General features: G+C 47.4%; 1 protein-coding gene across 2 annotated transcripts in view; it reads left to right on the forward strand.

Annotated features, from left to right (window-relative positions):
• prkcab (protein kinase C, alpha, b) overlaps nucleotides 1-19,332 on the forward strand; it is a 73,694-nt gene that overhangs the window by 15,472 nt on the left and 38,890 nt on the right. For both annotated transcript variants that reach the window (XM_076024112.1, XM_076024113.1), the window contains exon 3: nucleotides 12,164-12,246. In XM_076024112.1, the coding sequence (XP_075880227.1) occupies nucleotides 12,164-12,246 (83 nt within the window). The remainder of the gene's footprint in view (nucleotides 1-12,163; nucleotides 12,247-19,332) is intronic.

Here is a 19,332-nt window from a genome sequence, read left to right on the forward strand (position 1 = left end):
ACCGTTCACTTTAACTCATAATAACCAAGATTTTTTTTTGTTTGTTTTTAGTCTTTTTTTGGTTTAAGCCTCTTGACCTCAATACCGCCTGGCTGGGTTTCTCTGGGGTTTTATGGCGTTGGCGAAGGAAGGAAGGAAGTTCACTTTTAAATGGCTGGAAAGCAGGACAGAGTGGAGGTGTGACAAACGGTGCCTTTGGAGGTCTGTGTATCCCTTGAGCTGGCCGGCTCTTTGGGGAGGACATGTAAGTCGTACCTCAGCATCTGTGTGTGGGTGTGTGCATCTACACGTCCGACCTTGACGCGCGCACCATAAATGTCATGTCAGGAAAACAACGAACAAGATCATCTTCAAAATCAAGTGTTGAACCCCGAACCGGCCCCTCCGAACAGGAACAGTGTGATAATGATCTAACACTGGTCAGGTTCACCACTGAGAGACTACAGAGCTATGCCTGCCGAATAAGTGTACGCCCACTATTCTGGTTTGTATTTGCTAAATAAGTTCCGCTGAGTGCATCCATAAACGTGCACGCGAGTGGGTCCGTGTTTCTTTGAGGCTGCAAACTGTCCTCCAGTTGGGCTGCAAACTGGCCCTTAGCTGACCTTCAGCGAAGTCGCCGCGCTACAATTAGCGTTGGGCAGCGGCCGTCTGCCGATATTTGCTGGTAATCGACGCCGTGTCTGGAGGGGGAGGGCGCCGGCGAGGGAGAGGAGATTTGCATGGATTTGCATGAGCGCGCGAGCCAGCGGACAGGGAGCTGGGAAACTCTGCTGCTCTGCTCTGGATTGGTCGTCACTCAGTCACTAGTCCTCTGCAGAGCAAAGTTTGGCCAAAGTCTAGTGGGTGGAATTGTGTATTTGGCAGTAAAATAGCTTCTGGCAGACTTTAGCTACATCCTGCGGCACTTTACAGACTTCCACAGAGCAGTGAGGCATAATCATGTGTGGCTTTACATGCGATCGTGATGCATTACAATTAGTGTGTTTCCATAAAACTCTCAGCAAGGTGAAAGCGAACCTTTGATTAAAAAAAAAATTGCTTTAAAGCTAAAACTGCTAGCACAACTAATTAACGAGCTTATGTAAAGCGTAGTTTCATTAAAACGAGCACAAGAATGGAGGAAGGGTTGCAGGAAATTCTGTCGAGAACAATTGTTTAATTAGTTTTGTTTCATTTTGTGAACGAGGCTAAAGTCCATGTTTTGTCGGTGCTATGGTAACATCTGGGAAGACGCAAACAGCACGGGTCACATGAGCACACCTCAAGCTGGCGAATCAACTTGCAAATTAGAGGACGTTGATGCTGATTTCTTTTTAATGCAGATTAAAAGCTATTATAAAAAACTCACTAACTAGCAGCGACTCACTCAGCTAGAGCTCCAGATTTGACTTAAATGGCTGCTTTGATTGTACTCGGCAAAAGGATTGTCTAGTTGCCCTCCCCTCATGTGCTTTTGCCACATCTTTTAAAGATCCAGCAGATACACTGTAGTTCATCTGTTCATATGAATGTATTTCACCCATCTTAATATCTGCTGTGTTTCCGATCCCCCTCTTCGTGATTTCCATTTTCTTTGACAATCTTTTTCATTTCCCTTCGTTGCCATTCTGATTCCTGTTCACTTTAATATGTTGTTATTAAAAACCTGATTTATCTGATGCGGGCCGTTCGAGATCAACCGTACCGACCCAACGAAAAAACCTTCAACCCGACTGTTTTCAAACGGCGCGGACGGTCTCGAAATGGCGAAAACGTCAGTGTTTTCGTCGGCAGGCAAAAAGGCCCCGGTGAACTCAGGTGCCTCACTTGTCTGTGTGGCGTCGGTGGGATGTGTAATTCCCTCGTCGCGGTGGGAAGAAAAGACATGATTCATACTACATGAATTCGCTATGATTCACGCAAGCGCAGCCAAAGTGCAGCCGTTTGTGGAGCGGGGTTGCAATTAAATCTCGTGCCATTTGGATATCTGCAAAACAAAACAAAAAACAGTGTCTGATTCAGCCGTGACACTCGCACATCTGAAACACTCGCAGATCTGGCCGACCGCACCAGAGGATCTTTGATATTTGTAATGAAAGCGACAGCCACAATTTGTAATATTCATGGTGAACCAGAGAATGAGATGAACATCAATAAAGACTTTGATCTGACCGCCACTTCTCCATTAGCGCCGGTCTGGTACGTGCTTGTCCACTCTTAAGTCTGTACTGTGCGCGGCTCTAATCTGAGCTCTGTTTTATGATTTACAAAAAAAAAAAAAAGATTATTAATAATAATGAGAAGAAGAAAGATAAGATGTGGGTGCTTGTCCTTCTGTTTGCTATAAAGGCCTCGGCACGCGGGCAACAGCATCCAAACTGAAGACAAACATCCACAAGTTTTTGCACTTTCATTAACATCAAATCTAAACTGTTAATCTTGCATGAAAAAACCCTTTGACTACGATCCTCAACAAATTATCTGCAAAGTAAACGTCAGCCACCGCGCGTTTGCCGGTGCCGATAATGCTCCTGGCTAAGTGGACAGAGAGCCGCTCGGGGTACAAATGAAAGAAGCTTTTCAGGCGGAGATTGAACCGGCCGCCGCTCAATGTTTAATGTGAAGAGTGCGAGACAAGACAAAGGTCAGGAGCAAAGCCGGCATGTTTAAGCAAGCAAGTGCACCAGCCTTTTTTTTTTTTTTTTTTTAAGCCGTCACGTTGCATTAGCTGTATATCAGCAGCTGGCGTTACTGCCCAGCAGCAACATGTTTGCTTTGGGTAACCTGTGGCCTGGAGTGGAGGACGGAGGCCTGGTGTTTGTGCTTAATATGATCAACTGGTTCACATGAAGCTTGTGTTTGCGCATGTGTGCGTGTGTGCGTGTGTTAATCTGCTGACAGAAATTAGAATGAAAGCTGTCTTTTGTGTTTTGAGGTATGAGAGGATTTCTCCTAAACAGGATGTGTTATCTAAGTTGTTTACGTATTTGCTTTCTCAATAATAACAATAATAATAATCATTATTATTATAACTATTATAATAGTAATATTTATTTGCACATTTTCCGACAAAACAGGCAGCTTAAAGTGCATCCCAATACTGTAAAAACACCAAAGAGAAATCAAATCAATTACAAAAACACAGGGGAAAAAAAAACAAGAATAAATGATAAATGTTAAAAATGTTACAAGCAAGTTTTTAAGCGGACTTTTAAAGATATTTATTGAGTATAAGAGGTAGTGTGTTCCAGAGTTTATAGGGATTAACAAAAGCCGTATCCCCAAATTTCCTTCAGCTGCTGCAGGGTACCTGAGGGAAGATGACTGAGGTGTTCGAAGAGGCAGATAGTAAATAAATAAAAAATGATGATAATAATAATAATGGTTCAGGATGTGCAGTGCTGCAGGAATAGCTCTTCTTTTCAGCCTCTCCCTGGGCGCCGCACTTGGACTTGGCTGTGACCTTTGGCTCTCGCCTGCCTCCTTTGTGTGCTTGCGGTGCACACGCAGGTCGGGGGGGGGCGAGGGGACGGGGCCCAGGCCCCTGACTGCGCTTGGAGCCACCTTGGCATTTTCAGGTGCCTCGGTTGGACTTCCTTTCTTTTTCCGTGCTCCTTTCCAAACGACTCCCGTCGACAGGCAGTCTGTCACGCCATCTAATTTGGTGCCGTCTGAGTTCGCCGGCGGCGGCGGCGGCGGCGTCCCGCTACATTGAGCGCGGCCGGCCGGGCTCATTACATTAGCTGCACCGGGACACCTGATACACGGCGACGTCGCAGGTGTTACATCACTAACTGAGAGCGACGCAGGCGGAGAGAGAGGCAGCCGTACCTCAAAGCGCAGGGAGGCAGGACCTGGTAGCGGTAGGATGATTCACAGCGTCACAAGGCTAAGAGAGTTAGCATCAGAGGTTCTGCGAGAGGTTTTAGCCGAGTCAAGTCATGTCATCATATCACACCCTCCAACTTCACTCAAAAGCCACTTTAGATTTTTTTTTTCTACTCTGCCCACTCGGTGATTCTGCACAACGAAGCAACCGATCAATACTCGCTGCATCTTTTTCTAAAGTAAAAGCCTGTGAGGCCTTCAAGTCAATGTCTGGACTAAGATGCACAATGGACTTTATTAGCAGTATGTATTTCGTTTTGTTTTTTTTCCTTGAGTCGCTTTTATGAAAAGAATTGACGTTTTGCAGGTAAAAAACTGTGTTTCTTTGGGAGTGACAGAGGTTTTCACAAGCAGCATTATGCCTCTGAAGTTCCTGTCCTGTCTGTTTGGAGGTGCAAACGTGGCCGATGCGCGCAAGCGCACGCCAAAGTGTGGCGTGCCGACCAAACAAACTGATTGGACCACAATCGGAGCCAAATCGGCCTTTTTTCGTAGGCAAACAGCTGCCGCTGCCAATCTCGCCGTGCTTTACAATTATCACTGTTTCCACTTCATCAACGTTGGCAACTCACCGCGGACAGACCTCAGCACTGACGGGAACTTGGACTGATTCCCAGACACATCTGGACAACGATTTCCAGTACGGTTTGCGCACTCATCGGCTCATTTGGACCCAGAGGGGTCGGGCTTGTGTGGAAAAACAGGAGTCAAAACGGCTGAAAAATGGAACAGTGATCTGAGGATGACTGTCAAACAGAATTGACATGTTTGACTCTGGCAAATCCGTGTGTGTGTGTGTGTGTGTGTGTGTGTGTCTGTGTGTGTGTGTACAGTCATGATTAATTCATGACGCCTTTTCACTCTTTCCCCTGTGAGGCTCAGAGTCGTCTGACAGCTGAATACTGATTTCAGGGCAAAGTTCTTAATTTATGTCTCTGCCTGCATCGTCGTCATACCTGCTACCTGTGTTTATTCCTGCACATGACTCGTTCTTATTCCCCCTTTTCTCGCTGAGCCGCGGGGCATCAATTGACATTTTGCGGCAATAAATGACTTGTCAGAGGAATGCAACTACCGTCGCATGCCGAGCGCGCGCTGCTATTAAATCCCGACGTCAGCACGCGCGCCGACTTGCTAACAATCATCTGCTGTCGGCGAGGGAAAATATTCACTCGTTACGGCGTGACAGCAGAAATGGCCTTTGGTGAAGTAAACTTAAGAGTGAATGGAAATGACATTGGCTTTTGCGGGAATTTGTCAAAAGAAGGGACAAAATATAATTTGTTTTTGACAATTCAACCTTTGGGAAAGACGGCAGTCGGCTCCGACTCCCAGACAATACATCCCCGTGAGTAGTCGTCGGTGGAGGAAATCAAAATGCCAAGCCCGGGAAGAACGAGAGGAAATCTATTCATGATCAGAAATCTAATCAGAGTCAGAGGATCAGGATTTGTGTGGGAACTTTGTTTCCTATTATGTCCCCGTTAAACGGGCCGCTGCTGCGCAAAGATCCGGAAAAGTCGGATCCTCTGAGTGGTTCCCAGGGTGCAAACAGGAGTCGGTGAAACAACCTTTCCTCTGTTATTGCTCATTTTGGCGTGCACTGAAATGCAGGGTGTAGTCTCCCGGGATGGGCACTTCCCTCCTCCAACTCTTGTACCTTGTCCCTTTTCGGATTACATTGCTGCTTTACATAACCGTTACTGGGCAGCGTTACATGGATCTCTGGTGTGGCCAGTTGATTCCTTTTCTCTACATTCATGTGCATGTTTTTGATACAGCTTATTCATTCATTTATTTTTTTCAATTCTTATACGTACCTGTCCGTGTGGCTGAGATAGCCAGGACTCCTGAAGTCACCTCTCTCAATAAGAGCTAAAGGAAAAGCACATAGTGTATATAGCCATTTATGCTATTCAGATTTTGGAAGAGTTTTCTCCTTAAGTGACAAATTAAGACTTGCTGGCACTCCCGGTCTTTATAATGACATCAATGCAAATGTGGTAATGGCAATTTTAGATTCCTGAACGTGGAAACCCAAAAATTACATTGGGAAAAAGAAAAGAAGAAGAAGTGGAAAAAAGTGTAGACACATGAGTCTAGTTTGTAGAATGCCTTAATGATGCCAATCTGTCAGTTACACTGACAAATCTGAGATGAGGCTCCAACCTTTGATTTCAAACGAAGCGCAGATCAACTCAGGGTGCTGTCATCCCTGGAACAAGCACCTTACGGCAGCCAAAACAAAACAAAATCCTCACGGCATCGCAGAGCTTTGCCGTCTGTGTTTGCTGTTGTAACAACCAACCGAGATGAGCCGAGTGAAACACAGGTCTTGGAGGAGCAGGGGCCCCTGTCCATTGACCGTCAGCCGAGGACCTGAGGAAGGGAAAGCCGGGAAGGACCGAGCTGCACCTTCTCAGGGACGTCCGCTGAGTCTTCTCCTTGAAACTGTACGACATTTCGGCGGTTGTTTTGATGCACTCGAAGTGAAGTTTTCCGACTCTTCGCCGCAACCCTCCCTCCCGCGAACACAGATGATTGCGTAATTGGTTATATATGCACAAACAGTGCGCAAACAATCAAAATACACACGCGTTCATATGCATATTCATACAGCGGGGTTTTGTTCTAATGAGATAACTGCGCTCCCCCATTGCGCCGCGATATAATTATATGCCCTTCTTTTCACTCTGTCTTCCTCCGTCGTACATCATGTTGTTCCAGCCGGTAATCTGTGAACTCTCTCATCCTTTTATTTTCCTTTCCTCAGTTTGTCTCACCGTAATCTAGGCCGCCGCGGGTCGTCGCCAATGGTTTTATTACAGCCACCGCCCCCCCAAGGCCACTAACGCGGCCGTCAGCGGCATGTTTGCGTTCCCGCTATACCGTGTTATTGTCCTCTGAGCACCCACCGTATACATAATTGAAAGCACGCGCCTGAAATGAAGTTTCCACGCCTCTGTTTGTCAGCCCCCCCCCCCCCCATTCATTTCCTCCTCCCGCAGGTTTGAATGCCGCCTGCTGCCGTATGTATATATTTATATACATCACAAGTCTCCCAAGGGCGGTGGGAAGAGGACAGACTTTTGAACTGAGACAGTTTGGGCTGTCACTGAACCAAGCCGCCACCGAGCATCAAATCCGACGGGTTCCTTTATATTCTGCTAAAAGAAGTGGCTGTCCCGACTGTCATTGAGTCTCTCCGGCTGGGACGACAGCGGCCGTCACTCTCCGCCAGTCGCTAGAGAGCGTTTGCGGGTCAGGGGTCACCTAACCCCAGAGTTCTACGTGTCTCAGACGTGTCACTCGCTGAGGTGGCAGAATAAAAGAAAGAAAGACAGACAGAAAGTAGGTGTTGAGACAGCACTGTGCACTGTGCACTTGAACTGGCTGGACTGGTAGGACGGAGAACAGGCACGACAGAGGAATCCTGAAATTTCGATCTTTCCCTGAACCCAACGACACCACTTTCCTGTCAAATACAATACTCTTGCAACATTTGGAGAGTGCAGCTGATTCATTCACTTCAGCCGAAGTGCACTAGATTTTGTGTTTCCCCTTCGGTGTGTCGTCTGTGTGTGCAGCCGCACCGAAAGACGACCAAAGTAATGATAATGAGACGTCCTCATTATCCCTTCAAGTCGACTCCGGAGTGGCTCGTTCACAATGAGATGGTGATCGGCTGCGTGAAGAGTGGCACACTTTTGGACTAAAACAGCTCTCATGCGGTGTTTCTTCTTCTTCTTCTTCTTCTTTGGACAATTTGACAACTCAGCGCGTGCCAAACTTGTTCATTCTGATTACCTCTTTTTGCACATGTTCGCTAGTCCTGATCAGATTGTTTTATTTAATGTCCGCAACAGCAGGGATTTTTCCGCAAATAACTATAGGTGTTGTCAGAGCCAAAGTGGTCTCTTGTCTAATGGCTTTTCCTCCAACAACGTTGTTCGACTTGGCATTCGATCAACTATAGCTTTAGCAACACGTACAGAGACCCCATTCAGACATCTGTCAATAAAACAGAAGCTCGGACTTGTGTCCTTATACGTGTTGTCCGGATGAACCCGAAAGGGTCCAGGTTTGAGAGCAGGATGCTGGTGGTCCTCGATAGGGACCGTTAAACAAAGAACAGATATGGTTTCCATTTAAACTCCTTCAAACTTTAATGGGAACCCGACACAGGCAGGGGAGCCGCTTCTCTGCCGTGTGTTCTGTACACGCCGCCTCGCCGCGGCGGGGTTCTTCTTTCAGCGTGCGCTCCACCTGCTGCCCCATTGCCCGCCACTCGCATGTGCTTTTCCACTCAGCGTCCGCCTTTCTCCCGCGTGCACCTGAGAGGCGCTTTATCGCAAATGGACGCGTGCGCCGCCGCTGCCTGTTTATTTATAGCGCCCGTTGGCCAGGTGTAAAGGAAAGGAAATGCCTTTTTTTCTGCCCTTTATTTCCCCCCCCTCCCTCTCTCTCCATCTCGGTGGGGCCTCGGCACAAAGTGTTCCAGCCCCTGGCTACGATTCAGCCTAAAAATAAACCCGGAGAGGAAAAAGGCACCTCCCTCGCCCTCTCTGCACCTCCTCTCCCCTCTAATCCACCGCCATTCTTCTCGCCTTAAATGACAGGCAATTCGAAGGAAGAGCGCAGAGTCCTGTCTAAGGAAAACTGTTTGCTAGCTTCGACTGGGAGGAACTGAAAAATAAAAATGAAAAAAAAAAGTGCTACTATAGTGTATATATATAGTGTTACTATATTTTTAGTCTTGTGAGTTAAGCAAATATCAGGGCAAAATAGATGTCAGACTGCGAAACATTTCCGGTAGCTTGTCACACCAGAGTCGTGGCTGTTTTACTGTTGTTACGCGTTTCCCTCCTGTGGATCTTTCAAATCAATTGAACGTGTCTGGCGGGGGAGGGGTGGTAGAGGGTCTGGGAGGGTGTCAAGCCGGTCGGTGCCGCAGGTGTCTCGCCACTCACTGCGGGTTTTTCATGCTGACAACAGGCGCAGCATAATCCCATTAAAGGCGGCCGCGACAGATTACCAATATCGCCAGATTATCTGGGGCTAAACCCGCTACCTTTCAGGGATCAATGCGGGAGAAGGGACGGGAACTGAATGTAGCTGAGCTGGAATGTCACCAAAGTGTGGAGTTTTTTTTTTTTCTTAAGGCCAAAAAAACAAAACAAAAGCTAAATATGCCCACCAAATAGAAGCAGGCAATCGTAGACGAAGGGTGTAATGAGCTTTCTGCCTCGCGTGATGAAAGGGAAACATTTGTGTTGGCTAAGCTGCTTTGTGTAACGCGAAATCCCCTTATCACCAAGCTTATGCAATTAAGCAGGTGAAACAAAGCCTGTGGTAATTAACCATAATATCCGCGTGTATGCAGTGTGTCACCATGACACCTTTGCTTCCCACAGCTCTCCCCGAGACCTCTCGCAGAGCCGACGCCGCCGGCACGTCCTCCATTTTAATGCGCATTGGTGTAGCATTCGCATCGTCAGCGTTGATGTCAGATGCAGATTGAGGTGTGTGTGTGTGTGTGTGTTTGATCACTTCTAGCTGAGCTCTAAATGTTTGCGGCTACTTGTCGACTTTTATTCCCAACGGTGTTTTTTCGGCCACATTGTGGTGGTGTCAGTAGGTGAAGGGTGCAATGATGAAAACACAGTGAAAACAAATTATCCAAAGCACGACCTTGAGACCAAGCTGTCTGAAGTCGCGCAAAGTTGCAATGTCGAGGTGCAGTTTCGCAGGAAGGCGAACGTTATCACGAGGGTGAACTCATATACGGCCGAAAGACGCAGACATGCGTTGACAACCACATTCTATAAAGAGGTTCACTCTAAAAGTCTCCTTGGGAAACAGCATAATTTGAAACAAAATCCTCCAATTTGCAATAAACTTTGCTTGAGGTGATTTTGGTCTTTATCCAAACAGAGCTAACGCACAAAGCGTTTAACAGAAACAGTTTGGCGGGCAAATTCTGATGTAATTCAGCTCACATCACCAGTTCCATTTACATCTTACCCGATGTTTCCGACTGGGGAAACACAACCGTTAATGGTAACAGGTCTGTCTGGATCAGGGGTGGGCAATTATTTTTTGCAACGGGCCACACGACAGAGCTGAATCGTGTCGGTGGGCCACAGGAGTTTTGTCGAGGGGGCATGAAATCGCCCAACGTCCCGGCATACGTTCGTTGACCGATAGGGGAGGGGTCGGCCTCATGCGGGCCGGACAGAGACACGCAGCGGGCCGGATGTGGCCCGCGGGCCGTACTTTGCCCAGGTCTGGTCTGGATGGATGAGGAGAGCAAAGTGTTTGCCTTAGTGTTTCCTTAAATCCTTCTGTTTACCTTGGCTTCTTCCGGTAGGGGCTCGTAGCGTCTTCCCGTGACGTAACCGCACTTTACGTAAGCCTGTTTGTTTTCATCAAATCACCCCGATGGAAACAAGGCGCTGGCGAAATCAGATTGTCCCAAAGCTTAAATTCAGTCGACACTTTAATGGAAATACTCCAATGGAGTCGACTGTAATCAGTCTGTGCTGATTGGCTGTGTGGAACATTCTGCGTGTTCAGCTGCAGTCACATTTCAGTTCCACCGTCCTTCGACAGCTGCCAGATGAACGTGTAAAGTGTGTGTTTGCTCGCCCCATTGTCAATGAGCCTTGAGTCAAACCGGGTAATTTTCCTTGACATATAAAATACTCACGCGCACACACACACACACAGCTGACAGCGATATTTATATTCATCCCTTTCCCACCTCGCACAGTGTGTTAGGACATCTTCACCTCTGAACTGAGATCACCGTCACTTCTCAGTCCTCTCGGCGTCACCCCGCAGCAGCAGCGTGCAAAGCTGCTCCGAGATCAGCGCCGCACAGAGGCGACGATAGTCGAGTGGGTGTGTGGCTCGAGGTGTGAGGACGAATGGCGCAAAAGGACGTCATCCCGGACCGTGATTCACATGTTGTGATACGGAAGCCGACGGGGTTCCGGATTCAGGGTTGATCCTGCAGACAGAGATCCCCAAGAACAGAGTCCGCCGGTTTTTCCTCTGCACGCAGGGAACAACAGAACAACAGAGTGGGCCGAGTGCCGGCTGGGAGGACTGGAAGTTTAAAAGGGGGATCGAAGGTGGATGTGAAATGGGAATTTGTCAGCCACACATGGGGCCATTCTTGCCTCCACAAAATAGGTTGCACTCCAAGTAACAGCCACTCGGGTATTTTTGGACTGAACCTGGCTCGGGAAAAAAAAAAAAAATCCCCGCTAACAAGGACCTAGAAATTTCCCTCATCTTCATCCACACCTGCCGCACAGCCCACTGCTTCACATTTTGGGGGTGACAAACGGAGCGGGCGACGGCGTCAGAGCTTGGATAAATCACTTTCTTTGCTGTTTTGCTGAGCTCTCCCGTTCGCCCTGCGCTCCCTCTGTGCCTCGTTTCTGCTTTATTACCGAGCGAGATTAATTCTCTCCGCCTCGCCACTTCACCGCTGGGAAAGAAACGTTATATCTCGGTTTTATGCAGATATTTTAAACTGCTGGTGAGGACGGAAACAATACTAAAGAAAAAAAAAACTTTAGTGGTATTTATCAGGAACTGATGGGCGGTTAGCGGGCAGCAGACAGAACCCCTGCTGCTGCTGCTGCTGCTGCTGCTTGGACTAATGGGAAAACTTGGCTTTTTCTCATGGACTCGATGGCCTTCAGATTCTCCGTGTATGAGAGCAGACCTGCTGCTAGACAACGATCGAAAGAAAAAACATGAAAATGCGAACTATTGACAAGAGGAGAAACAGAGTTGTGTTCGCACGCTGAGATGCAGGAAGTAAAGTCGACTCTTGATCCATCACATATGGATATATTGGAGGGTGGGGTCGGATCCCAGTTCAGCCTGTACACACACACACACACACACACACACACACATGGGCAGCCGGTCCAAATCACTCGGAGGTCAACTGGGAATCATTTGCATCCACTCTCTGGTTTTTACCGCCTCTCTCTTTTTTTTTTTATCCCTGCTTCTCCCCGAAATCGCTCAAACCGTTTGTCAGGAAGCCCATAAAACAGCGGGTGGGATTACGACATCACATTTTCAGGTGAATGAATTCCTCTGCCCCCCCCCCCGCCCCCCACGATCCCACCAGAACCCCATCCGGAGGCTGATTCGGCAGTTGAAGCCACTTTATGCGAGAGCCAGAATGAGGTGATAATTCTCTTGTTGTAAAACTGTCTCCTTTTCTCTCTCTCTCTCTCGCTCCCTCTCTCCTCCTCCCTACCTTCAGTGTGCTGTTTCGTGGTCCACAAGCGCTGCCATGAGTTCGTCACCTTCTCCTGTCCCGGCGCAGACAAGGGCCCGGACACAGACGTAAGTTTTGAAAAGGTTTTTTTCTCTGGTCACTCTTCTGTGTGGTCAGCGTTCTAAAAGTGGATGTCATTGGTTCTCCCTCGAGCCTTTTCCATCATTGCAGCAGCTGGGTCAATGACTCCAGCGGGGTCCGTGTCCCCGAAATACGCAAAAACTTCTATGAGGATATATGGATGGATGGATGGATGGATTGATGAATGGATGCTGTAAATAGATAGATAGATAGATAGATAGATAGATAGTTTTGTCTGGGGTTGCTGCTACTAACCTGGGACTGGCAATGGCAATGTGGGTAAAGCGTCTTGCCCGAGGACACAACAACAGAGGCTGGGACGGAGCGGGATTTGAACCGCCAAACCTTTCAGTCATTGGGCTACAGGAGTGCGTTCCCTTTGTGATGTCACACATAATCCATCCATATGCTGGAGCCAATTCCAGCGGCCGAAGGAAGGGTACAACCCTGGACAAATCGCTACTTCATCGCAGGGCCACATTGAAAGACAAACAACCATTCACGTGGGAGGAAGCCAGGGAACCCACGCAGACACGGAGAGCATGCAAATTTATTGTAGAAAGGCCCAAGGGGGTGGCCAGAATTGAACCCATAACCTTCTTGTTGGGAGGCAACACCACTGCACCACTGCACCTTAATGTCGCCCCTGGTGAAGAAAATACATTCTTTTTTTAGATAATATAGGCCCTTTGCATGTTTTTATTTTATTTACTTGCTGTTTTTAGATGTTCTGCCACCAGGAATTCCTTAAAAACGCACGTCTTTACAGCCCTAATCAGCAGTTTTCGATCTGTGCCTTTTCTGACCGGTGCCTTTCGCCACAGCGGTTCTGACCTCTGTGGACCCTTCGCGATCCCGGCCTGATTGCATAATAAGCGCCGAAACGCCTGTCGCCTCCTCCTTCCAGCCAGCGGTGGGTATCTGTCCTTGGTTAGATAAGAGCTGATCCCTCGGTGCACCGCTTTGTGCAGGCAGTCAAGCCAGTAACACATTTGCAGGTGGATTAGCCAACATGCTTTCTCTCTCCCCATCAGCGGGTGTTCAGCCTGTGGAGCCCGCCGTCACAATTCTCCTCTCACTGTTGTGCTCTCCAGTCGCTGTCACTCTTTTTTTTCTGTCTCCCGCCAAGACAGAGGCTCACATTTGAGGGCTCAGTATTTGCGTTAGAATATGATGATGACAGCGATCATCATCCTTCACTCTGAGTGAATTGCTCAGTGGTCGTTAGTCCGCTTCTACTTCTAATTGCTAAAACTGTCGCGTTAAAAGAAAAGATTACAGCGCCTTGATTACTGTTTTAAATACAACATTCATTAATCGCGAAGAAATGAAGCCGACTTGTGGCCCCCAAAAAAATCTGTCACTGAAGATAGATCAAAACACATTCATTGTTTTGTTTTCAACGGTGCTCAGCGTAAATCGCCCTCTTTTTTTTTTTTTTAACCATGGTGGTGAATGATCGTATCCATCAGTGTGACTCACAAAGAGTCTTTTTCAATTTTTTTGCAGCCTATAATCTCGTTTTTTTTAAGAGGACATAAAATGCAGCATCACCCGACTTCAGCTCCCAGCCCTCCTTCTCAGCATCCGCCCTCCCTCAGTGTCCCTTCATCTCCACACCGCTGTTGCCATCCTCCCTTTATCACACACACACACACACACACGCCTTGGCCACAGTGGCCCGACCCTTGCTCCATCCCCGGTGCTCTTTGTGATGCTTTGATCCGCTTGTGGCGAGCGGAGAGAGCAAGAGATGGACGGCGGCGGCCGCCGCGGCAGTGACATTAGCATGTGAGTGAGAAGTGGCCCTGCCTCCGCCTCTCTCCTTTCTTTTTTTTTTTTCCTCATTCAGCGCGGCATAAGGCGTGGGCGGCAAAACAGAGCTGCATTATCAGTCAAGGATCAACGGTGGAAGCTGAATGAAAGTGACTCATCAATAGAAACAGCGCGAGTTTCACAACCAGGTTGCCTGCATGTAATAGGCCCCGGATCTTTGCCCACACGGAGACCCCCCACCCCCACCTCCACCCCACCTCTTTAATATCTCCCATTTGCCTTGCTGCAATATTGCTTGGTGGCTGCGACAGATTTGGTTCGGTGCGACCGCCCAGATTATCCTCTACACGAGTCTACCGCTGTTACTCTCCTTGGCAAATCCTCTTTGCAACCATCTGTCTTTTTGCCCTGTTCATTAGCAACACTGCTGCAGAGCGTCTGTGTGCGTTTCATGTATTCTAGATGGATTTTCCCTTTTTTTTCCTTTTTAACCCCGTCCCATCTGTTTGATATAGTGCGTCTTACTTACTTGCTTACTTAGTGTATTTCATGCTGTTTCATGCCGATTTGTATTTATTTATTTTATGTCATCGTCATCCACCAGGAATGTTAGAGAATATTTCTGGATACTTTTTCAAAGCAACAGTAGGGAAAGAAGGAAAGCACAATCCCATTGAGGAAAGCAGCATCTACAACATCTGTAAAAAATAAAATAAATAAATAAAACAGACAATATTATATCAGATACAATATCAATTGTCATGTTTGTCAATCACATTGTGACCGGGTAGCTGTTTTAAACATGGATCGAAACTAGCAGAACCCAAATGTAACTGTTCCACTTTTCCAATGCATCAAGACAGAGTATGACTGCATTTGACTGATTGAACAACGGCTATGCAACCATACAGTCAAGGTCAGAGTCTGCTTCATTGTCCCAGCGTACAGCAGATGAAAACTACTGGATTCTCAAACTCTTGGGGCCAAGAAACAGATCATTTCTCTGAACACTATTTTAGAAACTATTAAGTTAAAGCCATCCAATATGTGAGTAAGAACAATGCAGTAAGAAAAATAACCCAGATAAAGCAGATTAGATGAAGTGAGATAAAACATGACACTGGACCATCACAGGGACAAATTCTGGATTGTGCAAGTAGAGCAAATTCATATGACAGCGGTGCAAAAACTGAACGAGCTCACTCATTGGTTCAAGTTCTTGGATAATGTGTGTATCTAACTAAAATTTGAAAGCACTTTTATTTATCTCTCAAAACAACAGCACGTTTAGAGATGATGTCATTCGGAGTTAAAATCCCAAGAAGGCACAAACTCGATAAGCAGCTGCGTGAAAACTCGTCAGCAGTTGCATGCAAGCAATGCAAGAGCAAGATTATGACGTGTTGCGCGCAGTGTTTTGTCCCGATAAAAACCTGCTAAATCTGCTCAGTCTCAGCAACGGAAGCCAATTAAACCTTTATCTCCCGCCGCGCGACCAGCGGTGCGTTAATGTATGTTCAGCTGCGCGTAAACAACCGCGGCTCCGTCACTCTCTCGCTCCGATGGCCCTCTTCACCGTCCAGACCTGTTGACACCGTGACCGCGCTGAAACACGCGCTGGCGGCGCGAGTGCCGGAACGCCGAGCCGAGCTGAGTTGAGCGAAGCTGCCGGCTACTGCGAGGACTCGGCAGAGGGAAGTAGAGCGACCATCGAGGCGGCGATTTAAAACTAATCCCTGTCAATAAAGACTTTAAAACGACCTTCACTGGATTTTGAAGAAATGTTTGGAGACGCCATTTAAGTCAGAAACTAACCCTGGCCTAGACTACACAGCTCGTTGAAGTCTCACCATGTATTTGGTCGCATCTGCTCTGAGATTTATTTGACATTTTCTCACGTCTAAAGACGATTATTTTTGAAAAGCCTCACATTGCCCTCATTATCCTGCTGACAGAGTAGCTCAACTTTTAATTTCCTGTTACTTTGTGAGTCACTCTCGGCTGAAAACGAAAATATGTATGTATATTGATGCATGTGGATTTATCACCTCAGACTTCCTGCTTTGTTGCCACATCAATGGTGCCACGTGTCAACGGAATACAAGATGGTAGATGTTCTGGAGGCCCGCAACGCGTCTTCCTCCTCCCAGAAAGGAGGGCAAACTCTTTCTGATGAGCCTCGGTCCCTTCGTGGGAACAGCGTTACCTGAAATTCACAATCTGACAGCCGCGAGCAGCCTTAAGTGCCGCTGCTTCCTGCTTCCTTCCTTCACCGGTGGGCTGTAGACAATCCCGATGGCGCCGTGATGAGGCGCGCGCTCAGAGTTCTCTCTCGTTTACGACTTACCGCTTGTTTGTGGACGGGAGCAGAAATTTGCTGGCTGATTTTATTGCCGGGTGCACAGTACCTGTCAACTTCTCCCCGCCCACAGCCAGCCTGTACGTGCCGAGGGAGCCGGGGCAACTCGATGAGTCAGGCGAGTAGCTGCGACACTAACGCGCTGACATGCGGCAGGCTGAAACGTGGTGAGTCCCTCGTTTGTTGCTCTTGCGGGTCGCGTGTCTTGTGGCTGTGACAGCTGACCGGTCCTTTTGCAAAGCTTAGCAGGAGAGGACAGTCAGCCTGCTAGTCAACAGTGGAGTAACAGTTCAGTTGCAGTACCAAATTGATCAATCCAACAAATGTCCATCCTTCCATCCATGTTCACTACCCTCTCCCTCCTGCACTCGGGGTCTCCTGAAGCTAACCCTGGGCAAGTCACCAATTCATTGCAGGGCCACGTAGAAAGACAAACACTCACACCTTCTGACAATTTAGGGAGCCAGAGTTCCAGGAGAGAACCCATGCAGACACAGGGAGAACTTGCAAACTTCAGTGCTAACCATTGCACCACCGTGTCACCTACAATGTTATTCTTCTCTCGGTGGATTGGACTACAGTGACGTCAGCCCAGATCACTTGGGCCGGAAATTACTGTAGGCAATGTGCTTGTTCTAGGCTTCTAAATAGAGAGAGGGTGTGATAGTATTGTTTAGGTTGCTTCTAAGCAATGGAATCTGTTTTTTGGTTTAACTTCTTTTTTGGGGAGCATGGGAGATAAAAAAAAAAAAAAGTACATGTTTAGTTGTAAACAACTTGCTAAATTAGCCTTCAAACTAAATAACTGGTGGCCATCCAACAGCTTGCTATGGGTTTCATATCAGATGTCGCCCTGATGCGATCAACACCCGCAGCTCATAAAAAAACCATCTGGGTCTCAACACTCTGCACCATCAGCCTGTTGGTCTGAAGCCATTAGCTGCCCAGTGCTTCAGCTTCATCATCAGCTTCTAACCTCAAGGAACAGCTGTGAGAGCGAGGGCATCCCTTCGGCCACGTCGGCTTACACAATATCAAATCTGCCCACACGTGGATGTTGTAGCAGATTAAAGCTTACGTGGCAGCAGCGGAGCTTGGTCACGTCCACACGCGTCGCCCGCTCGCACAAGGGATGAGGGAAACCGTCTTGCCGATAACTTGGTGCGATATGTAAAGGCACAAAGGTCAAGCCGAAGGGACGCGAGTCCCATCTGACCCTAAAGATTACAGACATTTACGCTAATGTGAGGTTGCAACACCGAGGTGAAAAAAAAAAAATCACAATCTGTTTGCAGCTTTACTTCGGGGCGTAGCAGATGTCCGACACTGACACAGCCTCCGGTCATCTTGCTTTTTTTTTTCCTCTTTCTCTTTCTACCCCCTTACATTTTATATTATGTGAGCGACGCTTCGACTCTGTTTTAGTCTTCTAAGTGCTCTAATCGCTCTGCATCGCACTGGACGTTGAGTGTCGGCGAAGATTCACGTGGGATTATGGCGTTTTTCTTTGTGACTAGTCTGTCTGTGAGGTATCGCCCTGCAGAAACCACGTCGGTGGATGGACGGATGAGTCAAAGCATGTTGGCAAAATGTGTCATATAATTCTGCAAAATGCTCGATTCAGTCAGATACTAGACAACAGTTTGTGTGTTGTAGCTCATTGCTCTCCTTCAGCAAACCAAACGTGCATAATATGCATAAAATTTCCATTTTTCAGTCAAACATCCGCTCACAGGAGAAAATGAACTGCTTATTTTGATGACCACTCCCAGGACTTTCTGGATGAGATGAAGGTGAAAGCGCTGCAGTTGTGTGGTGCGAAGACTACAGAAAACGTGTAGTACTAGAGGTATTTATTTTTAGCGAGGAAGAACTTGTAAACAGGACGGCGCGTTGCCAGCCTGCGCGTACCTAACAGCTCAAAGAAGGAGTCAAACTCCACGCCTCTGCTCCAGACAGTTTCTCCCTTATTGCCGCTGCTCACAGGTTGCGCAAATGAAAACATTGCACGTCGCCTTAAAACGAAAACGCTTGGGTGTGAGAAAAAAAACAAAACTGTCACCCAGCTCCGGGGGGATGGAAAAACACGACGTGGCCTCTCGCTAACAGTCTGCCTTTTACGATCCATCATCGGGCTCCGCTCGGGTCTGAAAAGAGCCACCTTAGCCAAAAACACGCACAGTGGGGCGTCTGTGCTGCAGCGCGGCCACCAGCCGACTCGTTAGAATGGCTGCGTCTGTAACAGCGGCGCCGCCGTGGGCGGGGCTCTCCTCTGAAATGTCTGAGCCACCTTCCCCAAAATACCATCCATTGCTTTTCCCAGCTGGAGACGTTTTTTTGTCCGTGCCGGTTTTGTAAATCTGACCTTTGGAGCTGCTGCAAAGAATAAGTTTCACCGTCTATAAATATTAACCTGACCTGTCAAGTTGGAAAGTGTTCTGAAAATCAAAGGAATTTGGTTCACGTTTTTATTTGGTAAACAGCAGATTTATTTATTTAAGAATGGTGAGGAAAAGGACAGAGGCTCCATTAAAAACAAAAGAAAAAGCACAAACCTCGTAGAAGCCAATAACGAAATAACGACTGATAATGTAACAACAGCCAATAACGTAATAAACTTTCCCTTTTTAAAATTCTATTGGCCAATTGCGTAATAAAAGTCGTGAACCGATAACTTTGGGTGGTTTGTTCTGGTTATTGCATTATTGGCCTGGTAAAAAAAAAAAAAATCTTTGCAAATGTAAAAACTCAGCCAATAAGGTAAGAAGTTCTGACATTATTGGTTCAGGACTTTTATTACGGTATTGACTGTTATTGGCCAATATTAAGTTATCAGTCATTATCATGTTATTGGCATCTCCAAACCTTTTGAAAATACTGGACAAAACTTCAGACGGTAACAGTGCGGAACTTCCAACTGGTGCAGGCTACCACCTCT

Source organism: Nelusetta ayraudi, unplaced genomic scaffold (assembly GCF_046127955.1).
Source record: "Nelusetta ayraudi isolate G7.1 ecotype Tasmania unplaced genomic scaffold, CSIRO-AGI_Nayr_v1 ptg000016l, whole genome shotgun sequence".
Lineage (NCBI taxonomy): Eukaryota > Metazoa > Chordata > Actinopteri > Tetraodontiformes > Monacanthidae > Nelusetta > Nelusetta ayraudi.